The sequence below is a fragment of the Argentina silus genome (assembly GCF_951799395.1).
Source record: "Argentina silus genome assembly, chromosome: 1".
In the NCBI taxonomy this organism is placed as follows: domain Eukaryota; kingdom Metazoa; phylum Chordata; class Actinopteri; order Argentiniformes; family Argentinidae; genus Argentina; species Argentina silus.
In genome coordinates, this window is record NC_139655.1 from 21,746,293 (window position 1) to 21,759,595 (window position 13,303).

A 13,303-nucleotide genomic window follows, 5' to 3' on the forward strand; every position below is an offset into this window, starting at 1 on the left:
CCGAATGAGGGGTCACTTTCAAAATAGCTTTACTGGTGGTGAGGGGCACACACTCACCCCTTGCACACGCGCCTGCAGCCCCTCCGACAAAACACACATGCACCCACGTAAGTACCAATATTTTCTTCTGAATATTTTTTAACAGGTAGTCTACAGAATTAATTGATTGATTGATTGATTGATTGATTGATTGATTCATTCATTCATTCATTCATTCATTCATTCATTCATTCATTCATTCATTCATTGAAATACAAATAGATGGTAAAAGCTATCATGGGAGAAGTAGAACTAATATTATTATTTAAAAATGTGACCTATGATTTCGTTAAAGGGGGCATTTTCAAATACAGCTGCAATGTACATTCTACTTAGGGACTTTTCTTTTCCAGGCATGCAACATCTTTTACAGAGCTCTCCATCATGTACAGTAGGCCTAATTTTCAAGACACGGTGACAGCAATATCAAGTCATGGTTTATTATGTCACAAAATAATATTTATTTCACAGTTGTTTGGTAACATAAGGTTTTGTTCCATAGTATGATACTGTACAGGCAAAAAAACCACAGGCTCGTCCATTATGGTAAAGCTTGTGTCCATTCATTAAGACTTGGGCTTGCGCGTGATAATTTCATTGATCCAGTTCACGTAGTTGACCACTTTGGTGTAGACTCCAGGCTTCCCAGTCCTGCCACAGCCTTCTCCCCAACTGATGACTCCATACAGGAAGCTGACGTCATCCTTCACACAGGCCAGGGGACCTCCGGAGTCACCCTGGGGGAACACACATACACATACACACCGTATACACACACAAACACACACACACATGCATACATACACACACATACACACACAATGAGTCACCCCCTTTAAACCTTATGTTACAAACAAAAATTGTACACCTACACTCAATATTTGTGTCATTGCAACGCAACACATAAACATGGTGGGAAGTTAATCATAACCTTCATTAAAGAGAAAGCAGCTGAAATTCTTAACATCCTGCATGTTATGTGTGGTTCTATTCTGCTGCTAAAACTGGAATGGGCCAGGTGCTCTCAAGTTTCCCTATAAACTGATGTATTATTGCAAACCCTTTTTACCAAATACAGGAAAGCAGCCTTAAATGTGCATTTTCTGAACTGAGGCAGAGGTCATTTCTATGCACTCTCACCTGGCAGGCATCTACACAAGGGTTAGTACCAGCACAGATCATGTTGGAGGTCACATGATTGCCATATACTTCAGGCTGAGTGCAGCTCTCATGTGGAACAAGCCTCACCCCAGCCTCCTGTAGGTTTGAGTATTTATCCGCCTCTGTAAGACAAAGGACTCACAGTTCAGTATTGACTAGTATAACACCTGAACTAGTGGGTCAGACATAAAAAGCGTTATCCATCCCGCAAAACAATGAGAGTAAGGCTCCAAAGACACTGAAATGCATCCTTTTTTAAACTTCAAGTTGTACATCAGAAATTGTGCCAATCCAAACTTTTTCCATAATGTTATATTCCATTTTGTGGGTCTCAAGCGATAAGTAGAGAAGTGAGGAGGAAGTATCACTGGAGTCCCACAAAATGGAATATAAGATTATGGAAAAAGTTTGGATTGCTGCAATTTCTTATATACAACATTGGAAGACCTGAATCACTATACATTTCAAAATGACGTATTTCTGAGTTTTTGGAGCCTTTGTTCACGGTTGGACGATTGCTCGTATTATTACCATTGTAGCCTGATGAGGGTAACGCATGGTGCTGGTAAGTTTCATAAAAAATAAGCCAGTATATACCCCTCAAGTGAGTGCTAAAAGGGCATACAATATAAAAGAGGACTGTATTTTGACACAGCACTTACTCTCATTCATATGACCCCAGCCGGTGATCTGGCAACAGTAGTTGTCAGGGAAGGTCATGGTTTTGTCAGGGAGGCAGATTGGTTGAATGAATTGACTTCTTCTGACACAGCGGCCATTTTCTTTCTTCAGTTTGACCAGAACTGTACGAGAAAAAGCATTGTTATGATAACACAGAAAAAGGGTTAGGGTTAGGGTTACTGTGGATTGAGAGATAGAAGTGTGAGTTAATAAAGAAGGAACATAGATGCTCATCTGTGAAATTGGGGGGGAGGGGGGTAAACGAATGTATAGTATGTGCATGTAGTAGGCCATAAATGTGAATATGGACATAATTAATAATTACCAATGTCATGGAGAGTTGGGTTGAACACTGAGAAGCGTTCTGGCAAGATGTACTTCTCCACACCAAATGTTTTGCTGTTGAGACCTGTAACGTTGAAACTCTGCTGACCCAGAACCACACGAATCTGACTCTTCAGGGGGCTGTGGAAAGACACATTCACTAGTGCTTTGTGGGAACCTCACATCTATACTTAGATCTCACTATATATTTAAAGGCCTAGACTGGAAACCTAAGGACCTACAGGGTAGTACCCGTGAATCTGTCTAGCAGGGAAATCAACCTCTGCAAAGGTGAAATTCAAGAGTGTAAATCATGTGTACTGAGTGGGCGAACTCCAACCTTTGAGCAGAACTGTACATTGGTTCTCATGACAGCATGGTAGAACTCACTCATTGTTGCATACAACACCATCCAAGTGTCAAAGTAATATGGTGGCCATAGAAAGTAGCCTACTTGCGGAAAAAGCAGTGGGCAGCAGACACCACCCAGCAGGACGAGACCAGGGTGCCTGCACAGAAGTCTTCATTTCCAATGTAGATGGCTGCCATCCAGGGATGAGTACCAGGTAGGACGGAGTTGCCACCCATGATACGGCCTCTGGCTATCGATATCCTCTTCTTATGCCTCTTCCCACACATATGCTTCTTGGCTGGCTTGGTGTGTTTGGTTAGGTTGATACCAGGGAGGATGTCAAGGGACACCACTCTCCGAGAGGAAGCTGTGGGAGGACATAAGGTGGAGCAGACTTTAGAGAGGCATGCATTTAGTTTAGCTACATCCTATTAAATTAAGAGCCCATTCTATTGCTAATGTGCAATCATACAATACAATACTACAATGTTGCTAAGCTAGCTACTCAACTACTACTAGCCAGCAAGCTCCCCCAAATGGAGAAACCCAAATGGAGAAACTGGGCTCCCCCAAATGTAGAAACTCTACACCCATGTTTTAAAGATAACTATACTATGAAGTATACCTCTTCTCATCATTTTGGACTTAACCAGTGGTTCATTTTCCCCTGAAAAAGAGACAAATCAAGCTATTTTGTAGATATTAAATAAATTAATATTTCATTATGAAGCAGTTGGTCAAAGAATGCGCTCTCTGTGCACGCCGGCATCTTCAACAGTGCTAATTGGTGTCGACTCACTACATAAGCATTTGGCAACACTTGATATAAAATGTTGATTCTGAGTGACTCATAACTTCTAACACACCATCCTCATGTTCTTTCTGGCACCAAAGTTGAGTTCTGTACCTGTGTGTCATGTTATCCTTTCTGTGTGACACCGGTAAGGATAACGTACTCACATTCTTTAGCATGAATACTTACATGTAATTACAATTTTATTAAAGTCTTAGTTAAGTTTTGAGAGTGTTTTAAATTTCATAAATTGTTATGGGTTATGTCATTTGTCTGTGAATGTAGAGAACAAACTACTACGGGCTACTGGTGAGTTATAAGCAGCTGTCGGATCTTTATGACTCATAATAACATAGTAAATGTTTCTGGAAAACCCAAATTGAAGATAAATGAATACTCCTTGATTCTCCTTTAATAGTTCTTGATAAAGGATAAAAGCCCTTGCCAATTCTGAGAGTGTGCCAGCTCTATAATTTGCAACCGGTTCATTGGATACATTCAACTAAACTCAATTTTCTAAAGTAAGCTGTGTCGACAATCAGTCAATCCTAAATTAAATCATCTAACAAAGTTATTCTCAGAAGACCTGATGAGTCTAGTGGTCATGAAAATGTATTCCATTCAATGAAAAGGATGGATTTTTGAAAATCTCAAACATAGCGACCCATGGGAGCATGTTCACACAATCCACCCATTCAGGTTGAAACACCAAAGGGTGAAATCAAAAGTTTACAACAGCAATTTCCCAGTACCCTTACTCACACAAATGCATCACACATGGCGGAATGTCACAGTTTTCCCAGGAGATGGCACCATCATTGAGGGTGTAGCACCACGGCTTCTTATCCCCATCTGGGTTTCTACACAGACACACATTGGACATTCTGGTGTTACTCAATACATTGTTCACTACTATAATGTGCCTGCCAGGTAGATAGGTGACAAAGGCCCGGTTCAATTTTACTGCCTAGGGATTGAAATGGAACTGGGCCAGGGTGAGTGAGAGGGTTGGTGTGGTGTGAAGGTTTGTCTTAGTCAAAACTTGATCAACTCTGCAGGATTCTACCACTAAAGACTGGAGGCTAGCTCTGTTTTGGGTTGTCATATAACCAGATAAATCTTACAATACAAAGATAATACTTAATACACACACACACCTGCAGAAGGAGTGTTCCCCCAGGCCCCTGAAATGGGCACGGTCCACTGTGCCCAGGTGGAGCTCGTCATGCAGCAGGTCAGAGTTCCATGGCAGACAGTGGGCACCAGAGACCGTGGTGTTCACTATGCCATGGTAGTCTTTGCCCCTCTTATTATAACAGTCTGCCTCAGGATCTGAGCAATGAGAGACACACAAGGAAAGAGACCACTTTGTACACTAGAATGTGTGTGTACATATTTGCTTGTGCTTGTGTACAAGTTTGCTTGTGCGTGTGTACATGTTTTCTAGAACTACATAAACATGTAGCCACGCACTGTATATACATTGTAAACCTACTTCCAAGTCCAGTATATTGTATCTGGCTAATGGCTCGAACCAGACATGCTATGCTGTACTGTACCATACTAGCTAAAATACTATTATAAATTGACTATTACTGTGTTAGTAGTGTATGTAGCGTTAGTACTCACCGATGCTACAGTAGGGTCCACTGTAGCCAGGCCTGCAGGTACACACCTCTTCTCCAGTGGCTATGATCAGCCTGCACGTTCCTTCATTTTCACAGGGGTTCATACGGCACACTGGGGAGAGTCAGGCACACCACAGTTGGTTAACTATATTTCCACTTATCCCTCCCTTACCCATCCTGACTTCATCACCATAAGCTAATGATAACTGGTGTTGCATCAGTGCTTAGGTGTTGTATTGTCTACCCACAGCCTTCTTTAAGCATTAGTTTGTCAACATTTCCTCCAAGCTCAGGGTTGTGATGATGTGGACACCAACAAGGACATTGATACAGGTGTCATATTTGAATCATAGTTCTCAGAGTGGCCTTCTGGGGTACACATATACATAATAAACTGAAGAAATGGGAGGCAGAACATTCCAGGTCATATGAACAACTAGAGGAGCAATACATTTTGCCATGGTAAAACAAATTTGTTTGCAAGAGACTTAATACCATGACAAGAGACAGTTTCGGTCCATGGAGCACCAAGGTGCCTTTCTCTTTTCTTTGGGCGAATTTGTTAAACACCCATAAAAAGCCCTCCATTGAGATGAAAGTACCTTCAGGCCCTTAAGGGTGTGTCCCACACACCATTCCTGAGTCATCGTGAGTCATATAATCTGTCTTTTCAACCATGGCAGGGTTACCCTTGTAACCAAGGAGAGGGGAATCAAAGAGAAAGCCAACCCTGCCTTTGAATCTTGATGAACTTGAGGCAATCTGAACTGGCTTGAGTCCTGTAGTTTCATTCACATGTCCCCAGAGGCCTCAATAGGAGAATGGTAGCAGAGGGTTTAGAAGAGACATGATAATCTGAGAGGTGGAAGGAATGTCGCAATGGGACCATTTGAGAAAGACATATCTAGCGAAGCCCTTATACTCTTAATGTCTTAGGGGCCATTTGGCCCATTATAACGATCCCTTGCCAAAACACCTCATCAAGTCTAAGGTTCCACTCTCATTTCCAACAAAAGACTACAGGAGAAAAAAACAAGTCACAGAGAGAATAAAGCAACAATGGATCAAAGCATGTCTCTTACCCGTATAGCGGACTCTCTCACAGGAGATTTCCCCAGCCACACATGTGCACTGCTCCACGTTACGGCGGTGAATTCTTCCCCAGGATTCTCCGATGTCATAATATCGCAGGTGTATGGTTTCATAGCACTTCCCTGACAAAGAAGACAAGAGAGAGATTAAATTCAGGTCTGTGAAACGTGAGCAGAGGAGGAAGAGAACTGGTCAATGAGGCCTTAAGGGCATCTTTTGTGGGTGGTGTTTGACACTGTAGAGAGAAATATAAGGGTTAATGCACCTCTACTTCTCCAAGGGCTTCTCCAAAGCTTTGAGGTGTTTTCTGTTTCATATCCACCTCTACACTTTGTCACACCTTTGTTCACTCTAATGACCTTGTACCTTCATAGCTAAGCAAAAGCCCATGTAGTATAAAACCTTACTAGAGTGTTACCCACTCTGATCACATAGCCTCCCAGTAAAGCTCTCCGGACAGGAACACTCAAATGAGTGTCTGTGAGGGACCAGCGTACAAATGCCGTCATTCTGACATGGGTTCACCTGACACTTGTCTGTGAGTCTCCGTGACAAGTGAATGTATACTGAAACACAAGAAAACAGATACTGTTATAGAGAAAAACATACTAGACAAAAGCATATTACTTCAATAAAGTCGGAGCATGGATAACATTTGGTGTGTTACGCTTCAAAACTATAAGAGTCATAGTTTGAAAAAAGGAAGAAAAAGAACTGAGATGGAATGGGGGATTAGAAAAGCCTATGCCATTCTTACTCAGGCCATTAAATAGGAGGAAACGTCCCTCTCATACACAGAGACAATATTTAGACCATAAAGTTTTAATCAAGATTGTATATTGGAAGACACTTTCACCGTTTTAGTAGGAATTCCCTCTTACCATTGGGTTGAGTAGTCTGGGGTGTGCAGTAACCCCAAAGGAGATCCCTATCAAAGTTGTGCGTGAGAGAACACCTATGGTGTGGAAATAGAAACATGCACACGCAACAATTTCAAAAGATACACACTCAGATCAAGGAGTGAGATAGAAAATTGACAGTTCATTGAATGCTATCACCACCTTGACACAAACTAACATACTCAAATGAACCCTTAAGTAATATGTGGGTTTTAAACTGATATCATAATATTTTCTGAGGAAAAGGCCCTTATAGTACTGCACTTTGATAGTTTTGAAAAGAAACATCATATCTTTGATATAGAGGAACAGATTTATAAAACTCCCACACCTATTTACTCAATCCTTGCCCAATACAACACCAGACCAATCACTTGGGTTTAAAAAAACCTTGATTGTGCAACTCATCCTGGGGATGTGGTGAGTACCAAGTTGTGATCCTCAGCTGAGGACATAAGCGGACACACACACGCCCTCACAACACTTAAAGATGAGCCAGCACTGTCACTGACTGTTGGCAAGAGCCATATTGAATTACGTCTGCGTTGTTCATACTTGCAAACACCGACCACTCCTGTCATAGCCTGCGTTCAAGTGTATTTACTCTACAACTCAGTCTCAGAGATGATGACTTCATCTTTAGCACTCCCTGTCTAAAAGCTTTGAAGTCTTGACAAATCTTTGCGGTCTTGTTGTTTTCACAAAACAAGAGTTGCAATTACTGTGTCACAATTTGAAATAAAAAAATATGCTTTAACTGAGGTATGAAACAGCTGCTTATAGAGCCCATTAACTAAACTCAAGGTTATCACACCTGATAGTGTTGTAAAGTGTTAGTGTTGTAAATATGTCAATTTAGGATAGCCAATTAGCTCACCCAGTGATTAGCTGGTGTAAGATTGCATACTGGTACCTCATAACACGGTAAGATCTGTAATTACGTTTTAGTCATTACATGTTTGTGTGTGTGTGTGTGTGTGTGTGTGTGTGTGTGTGTGTGTGTGTGTGTGTGTGTGTGTGTGTGTGTGTGTGTGTGTGTGTGTTTGTGTGTGTGTGTCTGTGTGTCTGTGTGTCACCAGTCCTTCGTGTCTACAAGAGTGACATGTCTCTTTGAATAATGGAAGTGTGTGGAAATGTTGTGCTGTGTGTGCATGTGGTTGAAGTATTTGTTTGTGTAACGAAAACACTGGATGTTAAAGTGAATAATGAACAACCAAAGTGGATAACACTGGACTCACCAAGGTCTTGAGGAACTGATGGTGATGCAGCGATGATGAATAATTCCACCCTGACGAAATGGGAATTTACATTCTTTTCCATCTACAGTAACAACTAGATGAAGAGTACCATAATTAGACAGATATGAGCACAAGTGAGGATACTATAGTCTATGCATCCAATCAGATAAATTCCTCTTCCTCTGGAAACTGAAATTATTACACAGTATTTCAAAAGTGTAGCTACAGATTAGCTAAACATGGTCAAGGAAGAGAACATTTCCAGTTCAGAAATAAAATAGTTATAAGACACACAGGCTTTTGTGTGAATAGATTAGAATACAGGTGTTCTTCACATGCCTTTCTGTTAGAGCATCTCAGAGACAATGAGTCTTTTGAGTTTGTCTTCGGCTCCAACCTGGACCTAATCACGCTATATCGCTGCAGAGGCCCTCTGGTAGGGGAGCACAGATCTGTAAACTCTATTCCTCCCTAGCCTAATCGTTGCTCTGTTATGAATGTGGATATGGGCCATTGTGAACACAAGCAGCACTGTCCAGTAGTAAATTTGTTTCAACTCTGCATCAACATAAAAGGTTGAGATTATCATAGTATCTGAATTATTGTCTCGGGAAATCTTTGCTTAAAGGGTTGTCATTATAAAATTGTGTTTATTCTTAATTGACAACATCTTTATATGAGTTATTAGAAAGTTATCAAATGTAGCCTATTTGGGACCTACGCATATTTTCAGTAAGTGTGGGAATGTTGCCTAAACTTACCTTTATGACTTTCCTTGATCGCATCCCTCATACTCAGTGTTTCGTGCCCTGGGAATACCATTCGCTGCCATGAAGAATTGAAACAAATGTTTGCATACTCCACTATGTCCTTAGCATGTTCATATACAGTACCTGGCAAAGTTATTATGCAAAAAGTGCTTCTCTGGTTAACTTTCTGCGCTCCAAGAACTGCAATATATTCATATTCATTTTGTATTAAAGTTCTTTAAAATGTTACTTACCGTACGTGCACTTAGAACACAAGGTAGAAAAAGTAACAAAATTATTGCCATCATAGAATTTTTGTCTGTTTGATATCTGATATCATGTGAAAATGTTTCTGAATCAGAGGATTGTTGTCACGTTATATCTGTCAATTCCAGAGTGCTCTGCCTGCTTTTGGTCATAGAGAACGTGGGAAATCCTGCAAGAGCGATCCTGTCCTTCTCAACCTCAAACTGTATCGAGTAAAACAATTGCGTCATTAGACAGACTATTTCGTTATAGCTATAACCCTACGCAACACATTGTATTACAATTTATTTCCTCCGGAACAGTATCTGACGCCCACGATTAAACATGCAAGTTCTTGAAAGAACTGGTCTTTGATGCAATGGAAAGTAACTTTTTGGAGGGGCGGGTGATGGTGCGGGATCCCTCCTCTCCAAGCTTGGTCACCCGTGCGCCTTGATTCAGAGTTGTACACATTCCAAGTGCAGCGTGCTGTGGCAAGAATACGCGCATCCATTAACCTAACCTCTAATTTTCACCGGTTGCAATAATTGACATCCCTGCAGATGCTTCGGCTATACAAAGGGAACCAATTCTCAATCACAAGGCAAGGCAGACACTTTCTAATTTGTAGAATAAGCCTAGAGTTATACAAAGGGTTAATATTGTGTGGCTCAGAGAAGAAATTGTTCAGTTATGATAAGGAATACCGTTAATTATTGACGATACTGCCCAACTTGGCAAACAAATTAAGCTGACCAAACAGACACAGATGACATCTGGAATGTGAAAGGTGTAGGCCTAGATGTTACAGTGGGTTTAGGTCTACATTTGGGGCTGGTTGAGTTGGTATCATTTTCATGTTCTCAGATTTAGGGCAGGATTCTGCACTGTGATTGTAGAGATGTGTTTGATTTGCACAGCAGCATGTAGAGGGAGTTGACTCTTGATATAGAATATTGGCAGTTGAGTCACATGTGCAGGATGACAAAGTTTTGCCATCAGTGCTGAATGGTTCACAGGATAGGGTTACCAGTTCCTACTTCAGTTGTCAACTGCCTCCACCCAGGACAAAGTGCAGTGCAAAATAAATGGCCTTTTGAAACCACAGCGCAGAAAGCTGCTATCTTCAGTGGATTGAATCTCAGTCTTAATTTCGATACAACTATTGATGAAGCCATTCACCAACATCGTACATCAAAATGACCAACCCATGTTCTAAGGACAAAGAGGAATTATACAATCAATCAATTCAATGGAATTATACATACATTAATATTTATTGGTTGAAATTTGAACAAGCAAATTGAATGTCAGACCACAAACAAGAATAGCAATCATATTTTGTTCACCATGAAACAGTAGAACATATGACTATGACAGAATAATGCAGTAAAACACATCAGAAAGTGACAATGCTAAGAGTTTTCTAACAATGCATATTCTAACAATGTGTGCATTTGATCCAATTCTGACCAATTCTATCGCCCCCTGCCCTATCTAAGTGTCCATGAAATGTATTTTGAGGAGACTACTGGGCATGTACAGTATGGGAGTGAAAGCAAAGGAATCTCCTGATAAATTCCTAAACATGAGTTTATTATCTTATTGTTCAACAATTACAGAAATTCATTCATGTATCACAAATATATACCTTCTAAACATAAACCAGAAAACAATCATGTGAATTATGTACCATTATTCAATATCTTTCACCATAACAAATGCCAATTAAAGTTAATTGTTTGTCTGGTTGTTAACAGACATCACCATGAGCTTAGAAAGTACTGGTGAGAGTTGCTCAGACAATCGTGGCCTTGTATATGTCAGTCTTGGAGTCTTTGCCCTCTGGTTGGTTGCGGGCATTGAGGGGTATTTGGGAATCCCTCATCTTGCTCTGGCACTGCCGTAGCTCAGCAGCGTACCCCTGGAAACTGAGGCTGAGCTCACTGTCTTCTCCCCGGGTCTCCCCCTTCTTGCCCTCCTCCCCTTCTACCAGACAGACTCCATCCACGTCCATGACATCCTGGGCAGTCTGGGAGGGTAGGGCTCTAAGAGATGGCGCCCTCTTCTGAGAGCTATCAGGAGTGAGTCCTCTTTTTCTTCTCTCTGGGTATGGAAGAGAGAGACACAAGAGTCAAGAATTAGGGGGGGTGGCGTTAGGTTCAGACACTGCCATTCACTAGTGTTCAAAATCTTAAAGTGCCCTGCTGTTGGAATATTGGAACCAAAACACCAAGTGTTAAAAATACCATGAATTGGTTAATAATGTCAATGATTTCCTCATGAGGAACAAAGCACTTGGTCTGAATAGCTTACCACCTCCCTCGCTAAATGGCCAGAACCTGTATGAGGACCTCATAGTCTGAGCAAAGTATGGTCATAGGCTGCCAATTGTTGGTCCATGAAATGCACCTTTTTTGGTAAGAGAGCCAAGAGGGTGAACTAGGCCGTGAAGAGAGAAGAGAGAGAACCCAGATATAACCCTTTAAGAAATGTTTTCATAATGTACCTTTGATCCCTGATGTGCGGTGACTGAATATTTTGCATGATGGGCTCATGCTCAAGGTCTCTTTGGTACATTGTTTATTGTATTATTTTTTTCGTCAGGGACCATGTACAAATGTATAACCATGTAACTGCACCAGATTTAGCTCGATAGTTAATGTTCATAATTTCATCACATGCGGATGATCTAACAACATGAAACCATGTCAACCATCAAAAGTCTATGCACACCTTTCAGCTTGTGTGCATGACTTGAAAAGAACAAACCTATATCAGCCCCCCTTATTGGTTACACCCCAATCATTATTCTTTATTGTGTGCTCTGTTGTTTAGACTTGTTGAGTGTAGGTGAGTGTAAGTGAAGCTTGCCCACACACTGAACAAGGTGAAATAGATATGATACATCATGAAGTTGAATTCTGTATTAAAGTGACATTCTTAGAATCAGATTGAGGTCAGTTTAAAGCTATGTTATATAGATATCATATTATATTGAGTCGTTTACGAGCTGTCACTGTATGATTAGCGTGATTGTGGAAAATATTGGTGCTGTTTTTTTAAGCTTAACGGGTGCTAAGCAAATGGGGACAGTCAATATCTGAGCACAGCAAAAATCTCTTTATAGCATTTTAGCCAGACTAAAATAATGAGACATCACAATTAGGAGGGCTGTAGAGTGTGTTGACTCACACACAGGTAGTTCCCTGGTCTCAGGCCGCTGAGATCATGACATTACAGTTCCAATGAGTGATAACTCCTCTGCACTCTGTGCCCCAAGCTTTTAAACACAGGTCTGAGTGACTCAAACAGTGCAATCAACACATACACCCTCTGAACTCCTACAGCTGTGATTCAGTGATTCAGAGCATTGCTACAGTATAAACAGTCTCTGAGTTCCCACAGCTGAGATGAACACACAGAAGTTTACATTTTGGGATACAGTACTTGAAAAAGTACTGTACGTCAATATATAGTTGAAGTGTGTGCATCTGAATACAATTGTAATAAATGTAACTGTAATAATTGTTAAATTGGGCACACTGCCTGTCGTGCATCTTGTCTATCAATTGGCCAAGGCACCATTAGCTCCAACAGTCTGTCTCTCCCCCAGGGCTAGATTGGAACATAGCCAGCAGCACAGTTCATTCACCAAGGCTGGATGAAATCTGCCTGAAGGCCGTCTGGCTGCCAGATGAATGGTAGGACTTATTCAGGATTGGCAATGGCCAGCTTTCAAGGGTTGTCAGCCAAATAGATTGTAAAGACAGTGAAATGAGGCCCAGGGAGATTTGAACCACTTGGTGCCTCAGGTGCTCACTCACTAAACTAGGCCTAAATCAGGGTAGACCACCTTTAGAGACATTATAGCCACAGGCATTGTATGAGAGTGGAAGTACACTTTGGCTATATAATATCGCCCTCTAGTGGTCAATAATTACCACGGTTCCATCATTGACCAGATCATTGAGCATGAAATGGAAAAATACACACAAAATTATGAGATGAGCTATCTTACAAAAGTAAAAAGTTAATGTCTAACAACGCACATGAGGTGTAGCCTTTGGGTGTTATTTTAGAATCTAGAAAAAATATATA

General features: G+C 41.0%; 2 protein-coding genes across 2 annotated transcripts in view; both read right to left on the reverse strand.

Annotated features, from left to right (window-relative positions):
* Window positions 1–491: 491 nt before the first annotated feature.
* hgfac (HGF activator) lies at window positions 492–9,533 on the reverse strand. Its single transcript, XM_083667744.1, has 14 exons — window positions 9,211–9,533; window positions 8,969–9,032; window positions 8,208–8,301; window positions 6,952–7,025; window positions 6,493–6,636; window positions 6,061–6,192; window positions 4,980–5,090; window positions 4,508–4,682; window positions 4,113–4,210; window positions 2,660–2,924; window positions 2,207–2,346; window positions 1,863–2,003; window positions 1,180–1,322; window positions 492–776 (listed from the first exon to the last, which is right to left on the reverse strand). The coding sequence occupies exons 1-14, from the start codon at window positions 9,262–9,264 to the stop codon at window positions 606–608; spliced, it is 1,806 nt and encodes a 601-aa protein (XP_083523870.1). The 5' UTR covers window positions 9,265–9,533; the 3' UTR covers window positions 492–605.
* Window positions 9,534–10,678: 1,145 nt separating this feature from the next.
* LOC310806672 (regulator of G-protein signaling 12-like) overlaps window positions 10,679–13,303 on the reverse strand; it is a gene marked incomplete at its 5' end in the record, with an annotated part of 30,122 nt that continues 27,497 nt past the window's right edge. Inside the window, one exon of the mRNA XM_083672862.1 lies at window positions 10,679–11,308. Coding sequence (XP_083528988.1) covers window positions 11,001–11,308 — 308 coding nt within the window. The 3' untranslated portion in view covers window positions 10,679–11,000. The remainder of the gene's footprint in view (window positions 11,309–13,303) is intronic.

Bases quoted from the DNA above. Each gene is read 5' to 3' on its own strand.
- hgfac (XM_083667744.1), bottom strand. From the start codon at position 9,264: ATGATGGCAATAATTTTGTTACTTTTTCTACCTTGTGTTCTAAGTGCA. The intron at 4,211-4,507 runs GTGTGTGTGTGT...GTGTCTGTGTAG, and splicing joins GGGGAACACTCCTTCTGCAG to AAACCCAGATGGGGATAAGA. The intron at 777-1,179 runs GTGAGAGTGCAT...GTGTTCCCCCAG, and splicing joins CTTGTGTAGATGCCTGCCAG to GGTGACTCCGGAGGTCCCCT.